This window comes from Euprymna scolopes, chromosome 38 (genome assembly GCF_053919585.1).
Source record: "Euprymna scolopes isolate OS-2025 chromosome 38, ASM5391958v1, whole genome shotgun sequence".
Taxonomy (NCBI): domain Eukaryota; kingdom Metazoa; phylum Mollusca; class Cephalopoda; order Sepiida; family Sepiolidae; genus Euprymna; species Euprymna scolopes.
This window is the reverse complement of record NC_136519.1, coordinates 91,022,247-91,048,881: the sequence shown is the minus strand read 5'-3', so window position 1 is coordinate 91,048,881 and position 26,635 is coordinate 91,022,247. Positions and strand designations below refer to the sequence as shown.

Here is a 26,635-nt window from a genome sequence, read left to right as displayed (position 1 = left end):
CGTTTCACAGTTACTATTACAAAGACAATTTGTCGTTGTAAGCAACGAGGCAATACGTTGCAACTCCAGTTAGTCGAGAAAAGCCGAGAAGGATTCTCCACACAAGTTAAGAGTTTCATTGTTTTTTCCTTCTACGTCGAGTTCAGGTTTAGCCGTTGAGTTGCAGAAACGCCTCCCCCCCTTCAGTCGGTTAAAATCCGACATTACCAAGCTGAAATATTGGCCGTGTTGTCTTTTTAACAATGTTGCTATAGCTGATATATATCGGCCGTGCACGTGCAGTGTTGAAAGGGTTAATTTTGTGACTTTCGATTTTCGTTCTACATCCGACCATGCATTCACCCACTTCCCATTTAAATTGTTTTAACTTTTTAAAAACTAATTGAATACAGAAAAGAGATGCATTGAGTCGATTAATGGTAAAAAAAAAAAAATCCCAGTAAATCAAATTTTAATATTAAATACAGTGTTAGTTACGTGTAAAAACACAAATGTAATAAACGGACCATTTTAGCACAAGGGACAAAATTTGGATTTACACCGTTTTAATATGACCCCCCCCCTTTTATCAGTAGAAATATCTTGAAACAACTTCAGATTTATACCTTCTTTTTACCTTGTTTTTCACTTTTTATGTTTTATTTATTCATTTTTTGAAAGGTAAGATTTTCACACTTTTCTCGTATTTTCTTATTTAGTGACATTTTTTGTCTGTATGTTTTACTGTCCGCAGTCCTTCGAAAAAATGGTCAAAAATTAAATATATAACAAATAAATGTTACGAAAGACAAGATAAGTTACTCTTCTACACAACTTGGTTGGTTTTTTAGAATGTCTTTTTTTTTTCGGTTCGAAAAACAAGCGTTTTCAAAGGGTACGCGAGCAAAAAAAAAAAAAAAAAAAAATGGCCACAACGTTTTTGTTACTGGGACTTTTTTTTTGGTCGCGTACCCTTTGAAAGCGCTTGTTTTTCGAGCCGAAAAAAATATTTTACTTTAAGTAAAAACACTAAAAAAACCTACCAAGTTAGTTAGAACAGTAACTTATCTTGCCTTTTGTAACATTTATTTATTATATATTTAATTTTTTTTTTTTTTCAACAGTCCGTATTCTGCATAAATACTCTCGTCTTTATCTAAAATATTCTGTACTTTGATTATTTTTGTAAAATTTTGCCTGGACATTTTCCTTTAAAATGAAGACTTCAGAAATTTTCGGATATGCTGAAAACGGATATAACATTTAAGTTTTCCGCAAGTAAGTTTTTTTTCTAGATATTAGGAAATGTCATTTCTCATGGTATTGCTAGTGAGCATTTTGGTACGTGCAAATGCACGCTCTTGTGTTAACAGAGAAAGTACGCGTTGGTGTCACATGTTTTTAGAGAGAGGAGATGGTTCCATCTGCACAAGGAAAGTTTTATTTCGTTTTATATTAGGTAGGGGGTCACTTGTATTTTAATGATGGGAAATTCAAATCTCGCTCTTCTTTTGCCCTCATGTATAATTTAATTAATTTTTTTGTGGTGTGGGGAGGAAGGTCGGCCAGGGAGAAAATAAATAAAATAAAATGAAATAAAGATAGAACATAAATATACGATTAAATGTAATTCTATGAAAAAAAGGGAAACAATTTAACACAAAATAATGTGTCTTTAATAAGATTAATAAATTAAAATTAAACAATACACTCACCTGTATAATGACGACTTTTATAGGTTTTTGGGTATGCTGAAAACTAATATCGCATTTAAATTTGTGCAGTCAAATAATTTTGTGGGTATTAGGAATGTAATTCCTTATTTTTTTTTTTTTTTACTGGTAACCATGTGTGTCTGGTGTTTTTACTGGTAATGTGTGTGTCTGGGAAAGGGGAATTTGCTATTGGAGAGTCCTGTCCGTGGAGGAAATTTTTTTGTTTATATATATAGATAGGGGAGAAGTTATAGTATGCTGTTATCAACATTTGATAGTTGACCGCTGCACTCATGATCTTCAAGACTCTCATCGACACCACAAAATTTCTTAAACCACCATTGTTCTCTGCGTCCAGTAGTTCCTGGGCCAAACACTTTGTTGATATCATGAGCTGTTTTAATAGTTTTTTGGCCTAGTTTTAATTGAAATAAGAAATTGTGCAATTTTTTTTCCATCTTGTATTCAATGTTCTGACAAGAAAACATCATTATTTTAAAACGAATGCAATTTCAACAGTTAGATAAAGTGAAAATGTTTCTTCCATCCTGATGGTTGAGCTGGATCGATAATTTCACAATTCAAGTCACCTGTGAGTCAGCGAAGGGTGTGGCTTAATGAGCAGAAATGTCTATGGTATATATATATATATATACTAGATGTACCTGTTGTTGCCTGGTATTAAATGTAATGTTAAATTCCTTTTTAAAAAAATGAAGTAAAAAAACAAAGAAACTAAGACATGTGCATGCGAATATTATGTTTTTTCTAAACAGTTCAGATCTTGTAAGTAAAAACAAAATAGTCGAGCTGAGATCAAAACCCAAGCCTAAAGACAATGAGTCAAGTACAATAACCATTATGCCAGATTTCCACAATTAAAAAAACAATGTTTTCAAACCTAATTATTCTTAACATAAGGAAGCTATCATGTTTCATGACTGTATATGCGCGGTCATGAAATGGTTGATAAATAGATAAAAATCCAATGACTGAGTTTTTCAAGTTTGACACCTTAGTACCTCTTTTATTCAGATGAAAACTAATTAAAAATTTTCCACATGTCTGAATACCCTATGTACCAAATTGTAAGTTTGTAGATCCTCTAATAAAAAAAAAAATAATGGAATTTTGACAGGATTCAAATGACATTGTAAACTCTGACCTGTTCAGTTTGGTCTTCAGAACTCAACTCCTGCCATCTTGACTTCAGATTTTTTATTACATCATTTTGGGGTGAAGCTACATTAGCATGCAAATTACTGCATATCAAACTACATTCTCCCTGATCCTTAAAGATAACCTCATAAACTTAAATCCTTGATACACTCTACTAACCTCTCAAAACCTTGCTAGACTCTACTAGCCTCTCAAAACCCTGCTAATTTCTCTACTAGCTCCTAAAAACCCTGCTAGTCACTACTAGCCCCCAAACTCTGGTAGTCATTACTTACCCTTCAAAAAACTATGAGACTTTTCTAGCCTTTAAAAAAAAAACCTGTTAAATTTACTAGCCTAAAAAGAAGTTAGACTTTACTAGGCTCTCAAAAACACTGCTAGACAATACTAGCTTCTCAAAAACACTGCTAGATAATATTAGTCTCTCAAAAACGCTGCTAGCCTCTCAAAAACGTCAGTTGAATTGTAATTCTCCATTATACGACAATGATTAGAAAACCATCTGACTAGTATCACACTTCAATCTTTGTTTTTTCAATGCTTTCAATTTTTGCAGTTCAACACAACTTATTTAATCTTTCCCTTTCTTGACACTTTCAAATTTCATTGTGACTTGTTCAATCTTTCCCTTTCTCAACACTTTCAAATTTCAACATGATTTGTTTAATATTTCCCTTTATTGACACTTCCAATTTTTAAAGTTCTATGGGAATTATTTTAATGTTACAATGCATATCATTTAATATTCCCATTCTCTCCACACTTTTAATTTTTAGAGTCCGGTGCGAATCATTTTAATCTTTCCATTTTTCAATGATTTCAATTTTCACAGTTCGACGTGAATCATTTTACTCTTTCCATTTGTTGACATTTTCAATTTTCAGTTTGATGCAATTAGTTTAATCTTTCCCTTTCCTGACGCTTCAAAATTTGGCATAACTCATTTAATCTTTCCTTTTCTCAACACTTTTAAATTTCAACATGACTCGATGCTTTCAAATTTCGATGAAACTCGCTTAATCTTTTCCTTATTCGATGCTTTAAAGTTTTAAAGTTCAATGTGAATCATTTATGTATTTCCCTTTCTCGACACTTTCAATTTTCGAAACTCCCACTTTCATCTCAGTCACATTTCAGGTCAAAATAATTTCTAATAAATAATAATAGTCTTGACAGTATTTAAACGACATTGTAAACTCAGACCTCTTCAGTTTGGTCCTCAGAACTCAACTCATGCCATCTCGACTTCAGGTTTTTTTATTTCGTCATCTTGGGGTGAAACCTCATTGATAAACAAATTACTGCATATCAAATTACAAATAAAAAATTCGTTTAGTATAAAAGTTGAGAAATGTTCTCACACATGCACACATACTCACTGATATATATATATATATATATATATATATATATATATATATATATATATATTAAAGGTGTACTGATTACTAGGCAGGTAATCTGTAATTGACTTAATCGACCAATTTGCTGATTAATCAAACAATTAATTACTTTTCTCTTTCCTATTAAATTGAAACAATTTCATTACTGCCAAGCCAAGTGATTCGTAGCTTTGATGCATTAACATCGTAACTGCTGATTTAACTTAACATTTAATTAAATGTCTGGCCATGATCATAGCTTTTTATCTTTATTAAATGAAATTACAAAATACAATTTCTAATTCTTAAATAAATATAATGAAACAATTAGATAAGAAAAAGAAATGACAAATCAAGTACAAATTGTAATTCTTTAAGTGAATAACTATAAACTGAAATTCTGCACCTTCCTCTTCTGTTCTAGCTGCCTGCCTCTTCTGCACTCATAGTCTCCTCAGTATTTAACGTTAAATACTTTTAAGTTGTAGTGTAGATATCTATATAAAAGTCAAATCTGTCCTAGCATGGAGTCCTGCTGTCACATCTGGACAGGAGCTGCTAAAAACAGCCTATCCTGCCTTGACAGAGTACAAAATAGGTTTCATGACTTAGTGGAGGATGCCCTTTTCTCTTCCCTGAAACTGCTCTCCCATAGGAGAGACGTTGTGAGCCTGTCTTTGTTTTGTTGTTACTTCCATGACAAGTGCTCATCTGAGCTCCAATCTCTCGTCCCCCTCACCAATCTTTTATGAAAAACACCCGTTTAGCTGAAACCACTGTCAAAAATTTTCCCCACTCTTTATCTGTGCCAAAACCAAAACGTAGATTCCATGAACAAAGCTTCTTTCTTAGAAGTGCACGCCCGTGGAACTCTCTCCCGTTTGCCTGTTTCCCACCTAACTACAATCTGGATGTCTTCAAGTTCAACATAAACAAATTCCTGTAAATCCCCCCTGAAGTAAGACACTTTATCAAATCTCCAATACTAACGTTTGCTACAATACTATCCCATTGATTACTGTACATGCAATAATCCTCATCCCCGAGTGGCTTCCGGGTCTTGATAAGTGGTGACTACCTTATAAAAAAAAATTCTTATGATGCAGCCTGTTCCTCATAGGTTCATACGCATTATCACCTGTACTAAAGAGCCTCTCACCCTCCAAAATGAAAGTGGTGCGCTTGAATATTTTGAAGCCAGTTTACTAGGCAGTGATATTGTGTATACGTCCACCACTGAAATAGGTTATCACTTCTTGTGAGTAGTTGTAAAGCTACATAATGGTCAAGTTCTTTTGTGCACTTAAATATAAGGGATTTACTCCTTTTGAGTTTAGATTGTGATTCTTGTATTTCTGTTGTAGTTGCAGTTTCCAGGTTTAACTCAACTTCTACCTGCTCTGAGTTTTGACTTTTTACTGTAGGCTTATTCAAAGCTAATTCATAAAACAGGCTTGAATCATCCAACAGTTTTACTTTCACTTTGATCTTCTTGACACTTAATAGAGCTTGAAAAAGTATTTCCTGCCGATTCTGCTTCATCGTCAGTAGGAAGTAGAAGATGTGGAATCCAATTCTTAGTGTTTTCCATGTCATTCTTTTGAAATTTAAATGTGAATTTTGGGTCTAGGAAAGCAGATACACAAGTTTTTATCATTTAGAAAGGATGAAAATCTTGTTTTCATTGATTCATAGAATTGTTCAACAGTGGTAAGGATTCTAAGAAAGTAAAAATATCAGAATTAGATTAGACAGCTTTTGAAAGAAATAACCTTAAATCTAATATTATAGGTATTATTATTAATATGGTTGCAGTTCTGTGACTTGTTTCTTTGGTGATTTTAAAAAAAAAATTTTTTTTTTTCAAATGGATTCAGTAACTGGACAATTTTTTTGAACAAGTCCCCAATGGTAAGTTTTTAAGGTAGGAATTTTATAGCGTTGCAAATTCTCATATCAAAAATAATGAATGAATCTCTTATAAAAAAATTCTGGTTTGTGCAAATCATTCTGCTTCACATGTATGCCACAAAAAAGTCCTTTCTGATTAATGTTTACCAGAAACAGCAAAGTTTTTTTGCTAATTTTAAAACTGTTATACATTAATCAGAAGGGACTTTTTTCTGGGCATTCAACATAAAGCAGAATGGTCCACACAAATCGGAAATAATTCATTTGTAAACAATCACAGTGTTAGCTTGAACAAAGCCAATACAAAAATAAAATAAAGATGTTAAAATAATAAAAACAATAGTACTTATGCAGAAAACTTTTTGGAAACCCATTTCTTAACATGTGGAAGAGAGGGTGTTTTTGTAACCAATCTGTACTTTCACCTAACAATTTAATAAACAATGCAAAAGAAGTGATTTGTGCCACTAGCATTGAAGAAGGAGAATTGAAGTTTTTTTTCTCTGTATCTGTTTTACTGCAGAATAGGTAGAGGTAACAATCTCAGATAGATGAATGTGATCCGTGCCAATCGAAGTAACTACTCTAAGCACAGCTCTGCACTGTTCAAAGTCATTTGAAAACCAATGACCTTTCGAACTAAAAAAGGGAGTATTATCTGTTGTAGCTGTCCAAATGTCTGTAGTTTATGAAATGTTGGTAATTTCAGCAAGAAACAGTTGCATTTTTGTTTTACCTTTGTAAATATATAGAACATTAAATGAAATATGGTCACATATGGAAAATTATTTGCAGTGAAATACGTTTTTGATGGAAGTTGTAATTTGAACAAAGTTTTGCAACAAGCCTGCTAAATTCAATATCAGATGTTACAGAATATAGTTTAATATCAACAGCAATCATTTTTCTTATTAGGTTATGGATCTCTTGTTACCTGTGATCATTAATATCTCAAACTTTCTTTTTGGTCAATATTGATTTTATAGTAGTTTGGTGTTTCACTGGAAGCTCATAATTCCTATTACTTGTTTCTGGAATGTTAGTCCCTGAATATTCATTGTGCTTTTTTTTTTCTTATTTGCAACTTTTGCTTCATTTGAATGAACATTTCTAAGATGTATATTTTATTTATTTATTTCAGGCTATTATCCTCATATTTTGTAGCTGTTGTATTAATGACGTTTCAACCAACTATTCAGTACGGACCCGACAATGGCAGATCAGATAGTAAAAAAATAAATAAATAAAACCTTTACAGTTTCAGGTGAGCATTGTCTGAAGATAGCAGTTTCAATCCTAGCCAAAATCAGCCAGAGGATTAATTGGCCAAAATGTGATAAGACAACAACAATTATGGAAGGCAGTAATTACTGAAGATACAGTATTCCTATCCTGTCGCAGTTAACAATCTAACTAAGGCCAGTGAAATAGTTGGTCGAAACGTTGTTATAAAAAGAACCATAAAAGATGAGGATAATTGTCCAAAATACATAACTAAATAAAATATACAAATTACTCATCTCAAAAACAATTCCAATAATTAAATAAAATACTTTCTATGATGATTTAACATATTAGTCATTGTAAAAGTTTTTGCTGATTTGACACTTTTAGATGTGATGGTGTGATATAACTTGCAAGCAGCTGTATTTTTATTCTTAAAAATACTTCATCAAAATACTTCCTGCAGAAACTGTTTGCCATAATGGTTGAAGGTTGTTGTTAATATTTAGTTATTTTTCATGTATTTAAATTACTTATGTCTGATATCTAATTAGTAATTTATCTAAGCAAAATATACATTATCTAAACCAGAAAAATAAAAATATATATGTAATGGTAGCAAGTAGCAAGAGTCCAAAAGTTCGGAACAAGAGTATGACTGATGAAGAATGTTTTATTTTCAGTTCACACATCGTCACAGGTTACTGTATAATTCTTTCAATATGAAAACTGAAAGGTAAAATAATAATTTTCTTTGACTGATTTAAAGTAAAAAGTCATAATGATAATTTGATAGGACGAGAAAGGAGTGAAATTTTCCATATGTTTATATCTATTTGCCTCAAATTCATTGAAGCTGTAAAAGGCTACATCATGCCTATTATTTGATATGGTGTAGATGATGCATAGCTCTTTGATAAATTTTCACTGGCAAGCAAAAGAGTGAGTTAATTTGTCTTCATAATTGATATTATTATCATTTATGACAACAAAATGTTCTGATAAATCAGCATTAAAAATATATCAATTGGCTGCTTAATCAGTAATCGTCCCCTTATCAAAGGCTGATTTATTGGTAATTAGCCAATTTGATAATCGGTACATCCCTAATATATATATATATATATATATATATATATATATATATATATATATATATATATATATATATATATTAGCAGGCCGCCTGGCATTGCCCAGTCATAAAATACAGATAAATATGACATTTTAATTCATGCAGATTTCGTATTATTGTAGAGCCACTTTCTATTAATTTTAATATTGTACCAAATTTGATGACTTGATTTCAAATTTAAAAAAAAAAACTAGGCTTCCATCAGTTAGAAGCTAAACTAAAATATTTATCTCTCTAGCGGTATTTGCTACCATATGATTGAATAAGAGATGAATATCAAAAATTAATGCATATGTATAAATCTGTATTTGCATACATGTATAGGAGCACTTTAAGTGAATTATACCAACCAACTTCCAATTATTCTACTTTGACCATGTAGTGACTATCTAACCAGCTGAAAGCACAATTGAATTTGTTTTACAAGTCTGAATTGTATACATATCAAGTTTCAAATCAGTAGACAAAAAATTGGCAAATTTGTTAGAGACTGTTCCACACACACACACTTGCACACAGAAACAAGGTCACACACACACACACACACACATATATATATGTGTGTATATATACACACGTTTGAATGTTTTACTTGTAAAATAGTTACCATTGTAAAAAGCAATTGAACAAATTGTGATACATTAAGAATTTCACCCTTAATACATAGAAAAGAAAGCCTGATACACTGTTCGAAATTAGAAAATGATTTTTAAGTGTTTAAAATGATTGATAGAAATCGGTGTGTTAAAGTCCAGTATTATTGTTCATTTGTTCTTATACTAAATAAAAAAATAAATTTTTACACACGATTTTCAAGTTGTAAGCCATTTTAGTTTTAGAAGAGAATAGAAATGTTGTTTCAAACAAAATGGTAATATCAATTTAGAGAACATTTGAATTGTAAGTGTGCAGATGAAGAATAGAATTTCTCAATGATAACCAATCTGTAGAAGTCCTGAATTGTAAAAGTTTCAGATAGAGAGCAATATTCCTTCTCATGTGGACACGAAAAATTATGAGCACGAATTCTTAAAGACCCAGTAGTTTCTGATTGGTTGATTGCAAAGCGTTATTCCATTTGATTGGTCAGTTCCTGTACCCCATCTATAAATAGAACCTTCCATTTTTTTTATAATCATACCTTTATTATACTAAAAATATTGCAACAACGAACCATTTTTTTCATATTGGATTGGTTTACAACATGATGACTAATGAAAGTGATTAGAGTTATTAAATCGACAGTCATTGCCAATAATATTATAAATCTGATGTGACTATAAACAGTCAATCAGGTTTGAAAAGAAATATTAAAAGTGGGGATTGCAGATAGATATTAATAAATGAATAAAACTTTATCATTTATAATCCTTATATATTTTATTCTTTTATCTTACAATTCAATGAAAGAATCTCATAGTGAGAGGTGGAGGGAAATTAAGTGAACAAAAATTCAGCTAAGAATGTTATTCAGGTAAAAACACATCATCGATGTAAAATAGTCAACCTGCACTAAACAAAGTGTTATATAGCCAAGTATGTGTATATATTTACGTGTCTATGCATGTCGTCTATGTTCATGTATGTTTGTATCACTGTCTGTATTGTCTCTAGGGTAGTGAGTGTATGTATGTGTTAATATATGTGATTATGTCCAGTGTGTAATATAACAAGTATATAAGTTACATGTTTGTGATCTCTATATAATGTATGGGCATAAATATTTATAAGTGTCTCTTATCGTATAATGGTTGTGTTTATATAAATTTTATAAGCAGTTCACCAAACATGGACAATAATGTACAAGGTCAATTCTTTACTGAGATGGTTAACATCTTTTCTGGGGGCATGTATCTTGTTTCACTGGATCCCTCTTGAATCCTGTGAAGCTGCAAAAAAAAAAAAATTCATCTGAAGGACACCAATTGCCAGATGATATTTCATATAAAATTTGTTTTTTGATTTTCTCTAGCTTGGAGTGGTACGCCTTTTCTTCTTAGTTGTAAAACTTAGTATAATATCCATCGCTAGTGCTTCCATGAACCTCACCGGCTGGATCTCCTATCTGCTATCCAACTCGACCTCTCTCTGACTCTTACGTGTATATATAAAACTATCCCTTTCTTTGTTCAACTCTGATGCCAGAGCTCAATCTTATTATTCTAAGTCAAGTTTTTTTATCTACATTTCAAACTGGCCTATCATTTATGATGCCAAATACAATTATGATTCAACCTAATTGTTTTATTTTTCAACATTCCTCATTGTTATTGAAATATTTCTTTGAATATTTAATATTTCATAACATCTACATTTCTATACAATAATAATAATAATAATAATAATAATAATAATAACCACTTAGGTGACTTGGCGATGCCCAGGCATGCTAATATATAACAGGAGGACGAAAATAGAAGATTGAATAGAATTATTAGTGAATGTGAAAAGTAGGAGAATAAAATGACGAGGGAGTGAGAAGGAGGGTCAGATATAAATTGTATGCAGAAAGAGGGTATGACTATGGTCAACCACTATACTTGTACTTGGAGTGGCCTAGATGAGTTTAGCTGGTTTTCTTCTGAGCAAAGCTAAGGATTAACTTGATTTATACAATAAATACTTACTAGTTGTTATATATCCTTAGAACAGGTTGCAATACCAGAATGGGAAGGACAGTAGCATATGTTATCTTTTTAGTTTTTTTCCTTGCCCTTCATGTTTCGTTTGTGCATGTTGATTTGATAAACTTGTGAGATTTTTATTTACATTTTCCAATGTGCCATTATTTGATATTGTTGTGGGGGAATCACCCTCCAAATGGATTATTCTATCCATTATATAAACCATAGACCTTTTTATCCCGGGCATGGATTAACAACCAGAGCGACCCTCGCCTGCTTGGTGACGTTTACTACTCTTTTCAGTTGTAAACTTTTTATGTTGTTGTTACAGTAATACATTTTTAAAACTCTATTCTGTTGTTCTGTTTTCTTTGTGGCTTATTGCAAGCCATAACATGGAGAACGTACTCACATTTAAAAACAGTGTTCTAAAAAAACTAAACACTGACGACATTTGGATTCAAGGAGCATACTAAAATTGTAACCAGTAACAACATTGAAAAAAAAAATACTCACGTTGAAATAGTATTCTAAAAATACTAACGACGTCGGACTCAAATGTTATCAAACCTAAGTGTCTAACATAACACTTGCAACTGAAAGGTTCATGGTAACTACCCCCCCCCCAAAAAAAACCCCGCAGATTATTACGAAAAAAAAGAGTTGAAAAGAACAGTTGTCAATACTTTCAAAGATAGCGCTGTACTTTTGCAAAAAGAAAAAGGTTTGTCGCGACTTAGAAATGTAAATTTTTATACTTTTGGAAAAAGAATTTGTCACTTGTGGTTTTTGCTGCTAAAATCGGGCGTTATTTTTTTTACTCTGGAGAAAAATATGTACTTGATTTTTTTTTCTTTAGACAATGAACTTTTTATATATTTATTTTTTTTCTGTTCGTTTTATTGTCTGGAGGAAGAAATAAGAAAGAATAAAACGATTTTGTAAAATTCAGCGAACGTTTTGAAATTGCTAATGCTGACAAAGCAAAATGGATGAATTGAAAGTAGCATTAGAACATTTGACCAAGTCGCATATCGATGCCGCTAAGCATCAGGCACAATTCGAAGAACAGCAAAAGGAATTGCAAAAACAGTTAGCAGAATGTCAAATACGAACCGAGGAATAGCAAGAGGAAGTTCAAAAACAGTTAGCCAAACGTCAATTAGAAATTAAAAAAAATAAGCCAAACGTCAATTACGGACAGAGGAATTGGTTACAGAAATTGTTAAGAATAATGCAAATGCAGAAAGCAATTCAGCATTTTCTCAGAATACAATATGAACCACGATAGACAATTTTAAATACGAGGAAGAGGAAAAATCATTCGCAGTGTATTTTCGGCAGTATGAAGATTTTTTAAATATTGACTGCAGCAACTGGTCTGACCAAAAGAAAACCAAACTTCTATTACTAAAATTGGAAACGGCTGAGCATGATAAATTCGTGGATTACATCTTGCCTCGGAAAACAGCAGATTTATCATTCAATGAGATGGTTAATTTGTTAACAGAACTTTTCTCACCGAAAACGTCTCTTTTCCATAAGTGTTGGAGATGTTTGAATGTGGTAAAAGACGATAATGGCGATTTTGCCACCTAAGCAGTTTTAGTGAACAAACATTGTGATGACTTTAAGTTGTCTGAACTAACAGCAGACAATTTTAAATGTCTTGTGTTTGTGCAAGGGTTAACCTCGGGAAGAGATGCGGAAATCAGGCGCAGAGTTCTTACAAAATTAGAAAATGAATCGAACTTAACAATTCAAAAATTGACTGAGGATTCTCAAAAAGTAGAAATTATAAAAAAGATGCAAGAAATACCGAAACGGGCATCAAGAATATAAAAAAGTAACTAGGAAAAAAAACGTAATGGCACACAGACACTAACCACCGAAATTCAAAAAAACTAAAAGCACCGAGCACTTGTTTCAGATGTGGTGGAATACGTTGGGTAAGGGATTGCTCATTTTTAACAAAAAGATGCTATTTATGCAATAAGATTGGTCATAACTGTAGGAAAACTCAATAGAAGCCGTGTACGTCAAACCAGAACTAAGGACGTTGTAGATGAAAATCTACGCAAATATGTAATGGTTAACATTTTCAGCAAGGCTATTAAATTCCGATTAGACAGTGGATCGGATCTTTCAATAATAAATCTCAAAACATGGAAAATATTATGAAAGCCGACGGCCATTAATGATACAAAAATGCATTTTGAAGGTGAATTAATTACAAACGTCACTTTAAGGAGGAAAACAAAAAACTAAGGTTGTATGTGCTAAAAGATAGTGAGAACCTGTTCGGTTTTGACAGCATAAAGGAGTTTCGTCTTTGGGATCTTCCTATATCTACATTCTGCAAGAAAATAGATACCTGCCCAGCAGAAATGGAGAAACTTATAACTTGTTTTAAAAAAGAATTCACAAATGTATTTACTCCTGGTCTGGGGAGATGTACAATAATGGCCGCAGATTTTAAGTTGAAACCTGGCACACAACCGGTGTTTAAAAAGAAACGTAATGTCCCGTTCGCTTCCCTAAACAAAATAAATCAGGAACTAGACAGATTAGAAAGCATCAGTATACTGGCTAAAATTGAATATAGTGAGTGGGCTGCTCTGGCAGTTTACATAAAGAAAAGTTCTGGGGGAAATTCGCGTTTGCGCCGCCTTTGTAACTAGACTCAACAGGTCCTTAGAAGATTTTCACTGTCCATTACCTAGTCCAAAAGAAGTGTTCACAAAATTAAATGGCGGCAAGTTTTTTTTACTAAGATCGACCTAAGCGACGCTTACCTACAGATTCCGGTAAACGACAAAAGCACTAACCTCCTCTGTATTAACACTCATAGGAGTTTGTACAGATACGAAAGATTCGTGTTTGGTATCAAGGTGGCACCCGCAATATTCCAGCAGGTAATGGATACTATGCTGTCCGGCTTGGACACCGCAATCGCATATCTTGATGACATTATCATAGTGAGCAAAAGCAGGGAGGAACATGAAAAACATATCAGACAAGTATTCAGTCGAATACAAGATTATGGATTTAAGATCAAAGCAGATAAACGTGAGTTCTTTTTACAAACAATTAAATACCTGGGTCAAATAATCGATAAAGACGGCAGATGCCCGGGCCCAGATAGGGCGACCGCTATTAAAGAAATGCCGGCACCAGTAAACATAACTCAATTGCAGAGTTTTTTAGGTTTGGCAAATTATTCCCAGGGGTTCATCCTAAATATGCACGCACCACTTACTGAATTGCTGAGAAAGGATAAGGCTTGGGAGTGGACAGAAGATTGCCAGGCATCATTCCAAGAAATAAAAAGAATCCTTACTTCAAAACTATTCCTAGCGCATTTCAACCCGCAGTTGGACATGATAATAGCTAGCGACACTAGGCAATATGGCATCGGGGCGTGCATGCTACATCGAATGCCAGATGGCTCGAAACAACCTATTGCTTTCGCATGATGGACTCTCTTGCCAGCAGAAAAGAATTATTCTCAGATCGAGAAAGAGGCCCTAGGAATTATATTTGCAGTTTCGAAATTCCACCGGTTCTTGTACGGAAGACATTTTTTTCTACAAACTGACCATAAGCCGTTGATATCCATTTTTGGATCAAAAAATGGACTTCCAACATTCACTGTGAGCCGACTATTAAGATGGGGAACTATTCTGCTGAACTGTAATTTTATAATTCAATTTCTCCCCTCAAAACAATTAGCCCATGCAGACGGTCTATCGAGACTGATTCTTGCCAAAATGAAACCTCTTGAAGATTCAGTAATCGTGGCACTACATATTAATAGTGATGTAAAACCATGATAAACAATATTATCCATGAACTGTCGGTCACACTTCAGGAAATTAAGTCAGAATCCCTAAATAACAATTTTATTCAAACCACGAAGCAGAAATTAGCACTGGGTGACACCAGTTGAGGCATTTTTTTCTGGTTGCGATGAAATACTGTTATACGGTGAAAGGGTTGTCATTCCCCAAGCCCGTCAAAAAAGAATTCTCAGGGATTTTCACATAAGGCATCCGGGAATAAACAGAATGAAAAGCCTAATGAGAAGTTTTGTTTATTGGCCAGCTATGAACCAAGATATTACCGAAATGGTGAACAGATGCAAAGGCTGTGCTTTGGCTGCAAAAGCACCACCGATAACATAAACCTTGGCCTTAGGCTGAACAACCATGGTTGAGGATCCACATCGATTATGCGGGACCTGTGGAGGATTTTTACTACCTAATAGTAGTTGACTCTTACTCTAAATGGCCAGAGGTACTAAGATGCAAAAAACTGACCACGGCAAAAACGACAAATTTTTTATTGGAATTGTTTGCTCGGTTTGGGGTTGTAGACTGTCTGGTTAGCGGTAGTGCTATACAGTTCACCTCGACAGAGTTCAGAGAATTCTGCAAGATGTATCAAGTCAAGCATAGTACAACACCCCAGTACCACACTAGAAGCAACGGCCAAGCCAAACGCTTTGTCGATGCGCTTAAAAGGGCATTAAAAAGGCGTCCAGTACACCGACAGAAAAGGCTCTTCAGCAATTTCTGCAGGTGTACAGAATCACGAGAAATCCGAACAAACCAGATGCGGGATCCCCAGCAGAAATCATGTTTGGAAAGAAAATAAAATCCGTATTTGATAAACTGCTACACAAACACATAGTACACAACAGAACCTCTACAATGCCAATGAAACGGTTTAACAGTGGAGATAACGTGTATTTTAGACATTTTAGAAATAACGTTCATTTTTGGGAACAGGGCACGATCTTACGAAGAATCGACCATATTACATACATCATTCAGGGACCAAAGTTCCAATATAAGAGGCACCTTAACCAAATCCGGAAATGCTTCTACGAGGATCAAGAGGAACCACCGCAGGATGGCAGTGAGGCGATTGAAACTGTGTATGACGGTTTTGATATAGACCTTCAAAAAGAGATTTCAGAACTGAGACGCTCCAGCAGAAAGAGGAAGCGCACAGACTCCTTGGTGGTCTGCCACCAAAAGAAGAAATACTGATTTTCACAACTGCGGAAATCAGCTTGGGAGGGGGGTGTTGTGGGGAATCCCCCTCCAAATGGACTGTTCTATCCATTATATAAACCATAGACCTTTTGATCCCAGGTGTGGATTAACAACCAGAGCGAACCTCGCCTGATTGGTGACGTTTACTACTCTTTTCAGTAGTAACCTTTTTACATTGTTGTTTCAGTAATACATTGTGTAGACTCTATTCCGTTGTTCTGTTTTCTTTGTGGCTTATTGCAAGCCATAACAGATATTTATTAAGATTTTTCTAGGATTATACTGATTTTTAATAGATTGTGTATTTTTTAAAGGTTTAGCTTGAAAAACAAACATACAGACAACTCTTTTTTATTAGCAATACACATGGCCGTTAAAACGCTTTGGATAATCATAGATTTTAAGGGGTTTCTGCTAAAACAGTCCTATTTTAAAAACCAAAGCACTTACCACCATTTTGTTCAGAAATGAATATACTTTCAAATGAATTAGTAAATAATAACATACATTATGTATTTTTAGAGTTTTAAGCAAATAAAGTGATAAAAATGTGAACATGGCATTTTCAGTAAGATTTTGTAACGACCTCCCCTGATTTCTAAACATTCGTACCATGTTTCTGTTAAGAATTTTTAAAGAAATTTGGAAATTAGCCAAAAGAGATGTCATTTTTAATTATTTCGAGTGTCCGAAATTCATTTAACCACGCCTTTTTTGTTGTGTTAAAAAGATTTCAAAATGATGAGTATTGAAAGTTTTGAAAAAAACTTTCTTCGGACACTCACTATTAAATAAAACAATCTTTTCACTATGTTTATTCGTTAAAAAGATGATTGGACAGTGTTTTCTCTAGTGGTACAACTGGTACGTAGCAATTTAAAAACATAATATCCGAAAAAATCGTTATGAATTTGAATCAAGACTTCTGTAGTATTAGTGATAGTAGCAGCAGCAACAGCGATAACATGGCATAAACAGACGTTTGTTTTTGTTGTTTATTTTTATTCCAAATCGATTTTTTTTAATTGAAAATCTAGTTATAAAAAAAAAATTCTTACATGTTTAGTTAGAGCTATTTTGTTATCAACCATACAAATATTTTTAAAAATTGGGTAGTAGTACATTTTAAAATATTTTAACTAGCGAAAATGTGAAATATGATGTTTTGGTTCACGTGTACGAACGGTACACACACTTCTAATTTTCATACCTTAAAAAATGTTTTCAGTGAATTATTATTGAATGGAAACTAATCCACCCGATTATTAAAAAAATAAAAAATAAAATAAAAAAATAATCAATATTTTAATATTTGTAGGAGGTGCTCAGTCAAAAAATAACAATGGTAGGAAAATACATGAAATGTAATTAAAAATCAAAATAACATTAATTCAAAATTTTTAACAATTTGCCAGCTTTAGCAAAAACTTGTTTCTTTTTTATATTTAAATAGAATTTAAATAATTGATATTTTCCAAGCATCATGTTTTCTGTTAGAGGGACGTCACTTTTTTTGAATAACATTTATTTTTGTCTGTTTGTCATAATTCTTGTAAAGTTTCACAATGGGTATCAAACACCCTCTTAAAAAAAACTTGCTTAATTCTATGTCTAATCCTAGGTATGAGTGGCAAGCCTCCTCCTAAAACCTTTAACCTTAACAAAAACGCTAAGTACAAGTAGCAGAGCTCCCCACTAAACAAACTTCCTCTGTGAGCTCATATAAACGTAAGAAAGCATAAAAAACGTTTAAAGAAAAGTGCATATGGTTAATCCCCCTCAAATAAATTGGTCAACTGTCCTAAAACGCTAAGATCGTCTTGAAATGGTGAATTATTTTACATTTATGTGAAACCGACCCCCACTCTAAATTCTAAAATTGTTTTTATTTTGTTTCGATCAAGTCTTCAAGATGTTCACACATAATTTTCCTTAGCCCTATCATTAACCCAAAGTCAGAGTGGCAACCTCTCTACCTTCTCATATTTGCACAAAGATCCTCTTAAAACCACACATAATCACCTTTTAGAAAACAAACAAACAAGCAAACAAACAAACACCTAGGATTTATCTATCATAGAAAAAAGGGGTGTAACTGCCCTAAAACGCTCGAATGATTCAAAATGAGAAATCATTTTACATTAAATTCTAAAATAATTTTTGTTTATCTTTTATTAAAGTTTTTCAAGTTGTTCACAAGCAATTGTCTATAAACGTAGAATCACATATTTTGGAGAAGTGGTCAGATGGGGAGGGCTAACAGAACGTATTAATCTACAATAATACCAAAGAAATATTTCAATATATTCATTTGTAACCAATCCTAGATTTCGATTTCAGTTTTTGGCACATAAAATGCATTACAACTAAACTTTGAGTTCTCTAACTTCTTTTCTATTAATGAATACATGGCATTTTTAAGCAATCACAGCATATTTATGTGCATATACCGCAGATTATTTGGAAACCATTCATTCTTGGAGATTTTCAATAGTATATTCAGATCGCTTGCACAAAAATACATTATATGGCAAATTTCCTTGCTTAGTCTTGTGTTTTAACAAAGATATAGCATTTTTACTGAAAAAGTAGTGCAAAAAATGTGACAAAATGCATATGGTCTTAAAGAGGGGAAAATATCCAAACAAACAGGGCATAAAAATAGTCATAACTTCCTTGATTTTATTTGGATTTAAAAAATTTAAAAAGATTTTTTTAGCTTATAAAGCTCTTTCTATATATACCAATATTGAAATATTTAAAGCCATTTAAATTTTTTCATGTGTGTTGCTATTTTTATATAATAGATGAGTTTTTCTAAAGATAATATAGTTGCAAAAATAATATACGTGCAATCATGAGTAAAAGATAGATTTAGTTCTTAGTAACATTTGAAATCTTTATATATTTTTTTAGAAAGCCTGGTAAAATAAGTTTAATGAATCCTCCGAAAATATTCTATAAGTTTAATAGATAAATTGAATAGATAATAGATAAATTGAAAACTCACAATAGAATATTTCAGAATAATAATAAATACAAAGGAAATTTGTATATAAGAACAATTGCAAAATAAATCCTATTTTTTTTTCATTCAAATCGTTGAAAAGTTAAGATGAGAGTGGTACCATTTAAACAAGTGACCTTTTTGTTCGTTAGAAATAATTTTTCTGCATAGACATCACCATTCTCACCACTTCCATCTTTGAAGCTCTTCAACTTTTCAAGTTTATAAATAGTATGTTTTACTTGTGGAACAATCAATGTATAATTTTAGAACACTAATATAGAATATGGTATTATTTGTCGTCTCATTCACAATATTTCAGACATTATATTTTTTTAGTTTTGTTTAAGTATGGCGTATCTAAGGAAACCCCTTATGTAGATTACTAAATGTTCTTCTCAATCTGATATAGCACATTTAAGGAAAGTTTCTATATCAGATTGAGAAGAACAATAACAAAACGCGTGTTCTATTAACATAGACTCATTTAGTTCATATTTGTTATCTTTTATTAATTTTCAACTTTCCTCATAAATTTATAAGATTTATTCAATGTGTAATATAACTTAATAATGTATTTATTTTATACTATCAGGCCACACAGCGTTGCTCACAAAATATGCTTGAATATGATATTAAAAAATATATTTTATATTTATTATTATAGAGTCAATTCTCTATTGATTATTATATTTTATCTAATATGCAGTGCCGATTTCAAAAGAAAAAAAAACAAATATTATTTGAGTGCCATCAGCTAGAATCACAACCAAAACATTTAGCACTGCAACCTTTGTCGTTACTGGTTGAGCTACCATCAGATAGATAAGAAATAGCTAAAAGTCAGCCGACTTCAATGCACTAGCAGGGAGATCCGACATTGACTGGGATTGAATGAGGATCAATGAATTTTTCACTCTTCCACATTTTGTTATCAGAATATGTGACTTGCCAATCATCCAATCAAATCGCAAATTCCTTGCTCTAGTTGGGGACCCACCATGATGCATGAGGAGAAAGATTCACATCCTTTCTCACAGTGACTTATTCCATAATATATTCTTATTTGCGTTTCACTGTAGAGAACCTAAGTATCATGGTTCAATTGTTCTCTAAACAGAAACATACTCTCCGCTGATCTCGGCATTGTTTCCAGTCGTCTTGTCTTCTTATTGCCACTGGACTCAAACAGTGCCGATTCAAGAGATGTGTGGTTGGAGATTGCGCAACTCTTGCCTCACAATTACATGCGTTACTGCCCCTAAGGGGTATCCTTTGTCTTTCAAGACTGAACGGAAGCATGGCAAACAAAAACATTCATTTCCAACGTGCCCCTTTCATATGATAGAAGCTACTGTTAATTTTATATGCTTGGCTTTTTTGCCTGTGTGGTAACAAGATTTCTCAAATGCAATTGTGTTAAGCTGTATAAGGCGTGAACTTTAGTCAAAATTACCTATTTTTTCTTTCATCGGTTTTTATTGATTATGAATTATTAATACTTATCAAATACATTAAGATACACAACCTGCGAAAACTGCAAGGAACATAAAGTATATTTGTTTGAAATTTCAAAAACATCCTCCCAGTTATTTAGAAGTCCATAGGAAATGCTCTCTCCCTCTCTCTCTCTCTCTCTCTCACACACACACAAAGTTTTCTTCTATAAAAAATAGATAACTATATATATTTGTGTGTGCATAAACACTTTCAGTTGACTTACATCTCCCAAGTTCCAGGTTTTAAAAAAATATTTTGATGGCTCCGCATCTATTTTTACTAAACCGAAATTGTTCTAAGGTACACATCCTTTATATATCAAATTCCACGTCTGTAGATTAAAAAAATGACACTTTGTAGAGGCCATTCTTCACAGACAAACAAAATAACTTTTATATAAAACAATGATCTGCAGAAAATGTAATCATTTGACCAACCTTTCCCTCTTGTCTCAGAGGAGATATACTATGAAAAAAGTGGAGACTAACAGACCCACAAACATGAGTTTTATAAAAAATATGATTTTCCAGATTGAATTGTTGTTAGTGTTTGTGAGACCAATAAAAGAACGATTATAAATAAAGTGAATGTTTCTGATTATAGTGTATACATAAAACAAAGTGTTAGATTTGATTATGAATAGAACATTCCTCTTTATGGCTACTGTTTTCTTTACAATTGAATCTTTTCTTTACTTGGGCATGTCCAACTTTATTTCAGCTATAGCAAATGGTTTATGTTGTCAAGGATGAATTTATTTCTTCTCTAATCTAGTTATTCTTTCTTTAAGCTGAGTCTTCCATTACTTGGTTTGGTGACCTCTGTAGCAGTAGTAATAGAAACAACAACAATCAGCAAAACATTTAAAAGATATTCTCATGATTTAATTGTGCTCTAAACAAAAATATTAATTTCCAATGCGCCTTCTGTTGATTTCATATGCTTGGCTTTTTTACCTGTGTGATAATGAAACTTCTAATACACTTGTGATGTTTAGCTGTATAAGGCATAGCCTTTAGTAAAAATCACCTGTTCCATATTTCATCAGTGTTCCGTTACTCGCTTCGGTTACTCCTGTAGCAATAGTAATAGAAACAGCAACAACAGCAGCCAAATCAACATTTGAAAGATATTCTTGGTTTCTTTTCCTTATGGAAATCATCCCAGAAAAGGCAGGAAGCTAACTGATGTAAGGAGCTAAAAGAATGCTACTTTAAAGTTAAAAACTAGCCAATAATAAGCGTTATGGGTATATTCCGACATAGTAAACGGCAATTCGTCCCTCTTTTTCAGAAGTATCGCTCATGGCATGTGAGAACTGGAAGACAAAAAAAGAGTAGCGAGAGTGATGAGGCTATCATAAGTAAACACAAGAGTTACTATTTTTATATGAGTTACATTCCTATTTGCAGTAATTTTGCAACATTTTGTAAATCATTATTTTTATTTTTAAATAAATTCTTATTTCAGTGATTCACATTATTCATAGTTAAATAACCGCTTTTAAAAAGATTTTCTTGGCTTCTAGTTCGATACTGATTCATACAAACATTTAATTTGAATGTCGATTAGTTCAGTCAGAAATAATCTCTTGTTCAAGTATATTATGTTAGATTTGTTGACGATTTCTACTAAAATAGACTACTTTCATTTTAAGTTGTTGATTATATAGTCATCACACAATTATTTTTAAAAAAATTCACATTTAGAATGTCTTAGCCAATACATTTAGCAACCAAGACTCTTAACTTTAAATGATTTTCTAGATTGAATTCAAAATGGCGATTATGAAAAAAGATAATAAATAGCATGTCTCTTGTCTAAATATGAATGTAAATAATATTTGATGTTTTTTTACAGATGTTCCTGTTGGTATTTAATGGATAATTATTTTTCTGCCAAAACTCATCTCAATACAACTGAAGATTACAACGATTGAAACATTATGAAATGTTACAACGAAGAAGATAAAAGTGTACCTTTAACAGATTAAACATCTTTAAATGAATATTTTCATGACAAATTTAACTTTAACTTGATTCTATGGAGATAATACAAATTGGATAAAAATCGCATTCTTCTTAAATATATTTATTTATTCAAGAAAACGCAATTTTGAATCATGCTGGAGTGTTTAAATTGGTAAACAACGTGTTCTTACATATTCAAAATTGGAAACAAAAATTGCAATAAGTTTAAAATATTGCTTATTAATATTTTAGTATGAGGAAGAATTTTTAGAAAAATATCAATTGAATAAATTTATTCATAAATCTAACTTGATCCGTTAATTAACTATATTTTCTAGTAAATTACGTTTAAGTTCATCATTATCATAATCATCATCATTAGAATCTGAAGATTCGACTGTTGGCAATCATTTCTCAAGTATTTTTCTCGTCAAAATCCTTTATCAAAAGACATTCGATATTTATAGGACGAAACACACGGAAATTGCCAACATGAATAAACTGAATTCGAACTTGGAACACCTGCATTATCAGTTTGTGTCATTAACCATTTGTCCACCATCATCTCCCAGTTTTACAGCAATATAAAGTTTCAGAACAAAGAGAAAGAGATTTCAGACAATATGAAGGTCCAAACCAAAGAAAAAGATTTTTCTTAAAAAATTAAACAAATAGATCATTACACACCCTGAAAGGTTCATTCTTGTTAAATGCACGGATGTTCTTTAATGTCAGAAGAAATTGGTAAGATTCATGTTTTCATTAATGTCGAATGTAAACTGATGTATAATATCACTTACATGAATTTATTTTATATAGACGTTTCTTTTTATTAAATATTTTTATAAACTTGAATTTTTGAATGTGAAACCTGACTTTTTAATGTTTTATTAACTTGAATTGGAAACGTGAATTATTCATCATAGAAAATCAAAACCCATCGATATTATTTAAGACAATATACTTTTAAGAAAATTACAATTACTCATTTTTAAGTTCCATAGAAAAAGTAATGCCAAATCACATTGAAGCGAGAAACCACATTCTTGCAAAATTTATAAATCTCCCTTTAAATCTGTCATGTGAGAATATGTAATTTTGTGTGTTGAATTACATAATACAATAATCAGATAAATAAAAGATGCAAATGTAATTTACATATTAGACAATACATTCAAGTATTTTTAGTCTCTCTGTACAATGTGTCTTTATATTTAAGTATTACTTACACTATTATAAAAATTTTTAGTAGTAGAAAACGTTTTAATTACCTACAAACACCGTCCTCAATTGTCCAAATAATTGTTTTGTGTGTTACGACAAAATGATGCAACATCACACTGGACCATTATTAGCAAACGATATGGGAACACACACTCTTAAAAAGCCATATTCTTGTGACGTATGTGGCTCTTCTTTTACTCAAAAAGCCCATTTATCTGGCCATATGCGAATACACAGTGGAGAAAAGCCATATTCTTGTGAAGTATGTGGTTCTTCTTTTACTGTGAAAGTAACGTTAGTTCGACATTTGCGGATTCACTCTGGTGAAAAGCCATATTTTTGTGACGTGTGTGGCTCTTGTTTTCGTCAAAAAACTCATTTAGTTTCCCACCAGCGAAAACACACAGGAGAAAAAAGATATTTTTGTGACTTGTGTGGAGCTGCATTCAGTCGGAAAGCTACATTAGTTACACATGTGCGAACACACACCGGAGAAAAACCTTATTCTTGTGAAGTGTGTGGCTCCTCTTATAGTGAAGAACGTTCATTGATTTACCATATTCGAACACATACTGGAGAAAAGCCATTTTCTTGTGAAATGTGTGATTCATCGTTTATTGTGAAAACAGCTTTAGTTGCACACATGCGAACACATACTGGTGAGAAAGCATATTCTTGTACAGTGTGTGATTCTTCTTTTACTACAAAAGCATCGTTAGTAAAACATATACGAATCCATAGTGGAGAGAAGCCCTATCCTTGTGAAGTATGTGATCATTGTTTTAGTCACAAGCATTCATTAGTTGCACATATGCGAACACACACTGGTGAAAAGCCATATTTTTGTACAGTTTGTAGCTCATCTTTTACTCACAAAGCAAATTTAGTTGTTCATCGTCGTATACACACTGGAGAAAAACCATATTCTTGTACAATTTGCAACTCCTCATTCTCTCAGAAAGGATCGTTAACTTCACATATACGAACACACACTGGAGAAAAGTCATATTCTTGTAAAATATGTGGCTCTCATTTTAGTTATAAACGCTCATTAGCTGCACATATGACAAGACACACTGGAATAAAATGCCCCATCCCTACTGAAAACAAATGCTCTATCCCCAGATAGAAAGGACATTCAGTCTCCAGCGAGAACAAAATAATAAGGAAATTTAAAACAACAAAGAAGTAAAATAAAAAGAGAGAAAACTTGAATGCCAACTAGATCATCCTTGAGTGTCTGTTTTCTCTCTACAGTGATTTGGCAGAACAACCTGGCGTAATAATATTTCTTCTTACAAGTAAACTCTGATTAAATATTTGAATTAACAGTATTCAAAGCCTGAATAATATCCTATCTGTTGAGCTACATAAATTTGCTTGTAAAATGAATGGTGTATCTCTAAGTGGAGTTGCTTATAATAACAGCGAGATAGATACTCTGGACTAGATGAATTATTGTCCTAGAATACTGTAAGACCGATATAACACAGTTAACTGTTTGATTAGTAATAGAAAATAAATGTTTTTCACTTCTTTACAAACTCCATATGTGAGAATTAAAGGAAAATTTAGTGAAATATCCGATTATCTCTATCTCATATGGAAATCAAATGTTAGTCACAAGGGGTTTTCCTTAATTTCTAAGAACTCCGATTAATATAAAAGTAAACGAAAAAGAGAATAGCAATATAGATTTTTGTAACAAAGCATGGACGCGTGTAATCCAACTCATGCAAAATAGTGTCACCAATCAATAAATGGGACTATGAAAATAAGAAAGAATGATCACGTCAGAGCCGTTGAGAATGAAATAAAATAACATTCGAGATCTTGTGAGAGATATGGAGACTGAGAGAAGATGACGTTCAAGAGTTAACGTTTTATATTACATGGGTAACGTCACAGCTGTAAAAATGAGGAAATAAATCTTAGAAGGAAAAAGTGAGTTGAAGTTCTTTCCGATGCTCGGTCTCCTTTGGGTTACAGACAACTTTACACTTGCATTTGTTTGAGATAGTTTCATTAATTATATGCATACACTCGTTCAAACACAAAATGGTAGTTTTCAGAAATCTAACTTTTAGGTGCACAAATGCAAAACACACCGGAAAAGTCATTTTTTATCTGAAATAAAATTTCTATAAATATTTCAAACACATGAAAAAAGCCATATTCATTTACCATTCATTAAAGTCGAATATAGATTGTATGTTAAAAACATTTAGAAGAATTTCCACATGAGAATACATCAGAGCCAACTTAATGTGCACTGTATGACCATTACTTTGCAACGATAATCGAAAACATGTAAAATAATGAATGAGTTTGGATTTGAGATATTTTCAATATTTGTTTGCTGTGAAAACGACAGTCCTATCACATTGTCATTAAACTCGCATTGTTCATGTTTTTCAACATCTTTCGTGGAACAATCTTTCACTTCACTTTACAACTTTTTTTAATGTAAAATTGTTGAAGACATTTCTGCTAAGCTATTTCTACGATTTTTCTGCTTTTGTTTTCCAACATCAAACTGGAGAGCAATGTTCTTTTCTCAGCTGAAATAAATAGTGGACACATAAGAACAATGTGGAGACAAAATCCAACTCATTGTGCAGATGTATGCCTACTCAACATGCTGTGGTATATCTTGTCACTTAAATGAGTTTAGTTTTCTTTGTTTACTGATGAAGCTATGCGTAAATAAAACATTTAAAATATG

At 32.3% G+C, this 26,635-nt stretch overlaps 1 protein-coding gene across 1 annotated transcript; it reads left to right on the top strand.

Annotated features, from left to right (window-relative positions):
- The first annotated feature begins 294 nt into the window (after positions 1-294).
- LOC145263246 (uncharacterized) lies at positions 295-26,635 on the top strand. Its single transcript, XM_080120329.1, has 2 exons — positions 295-660; positions 22,577-26,635. Exon 2 carries the CDS (start codon positions 24,011-24,013, stop codon positions 25,037-25,039), a length of 1,029 nt encoding a protein of 342 aa, XP_079976455.1. The 5' UTR covers positions 295-660; positions 22,577-24,010; the 3' UTR covers positions 25,040-26,635.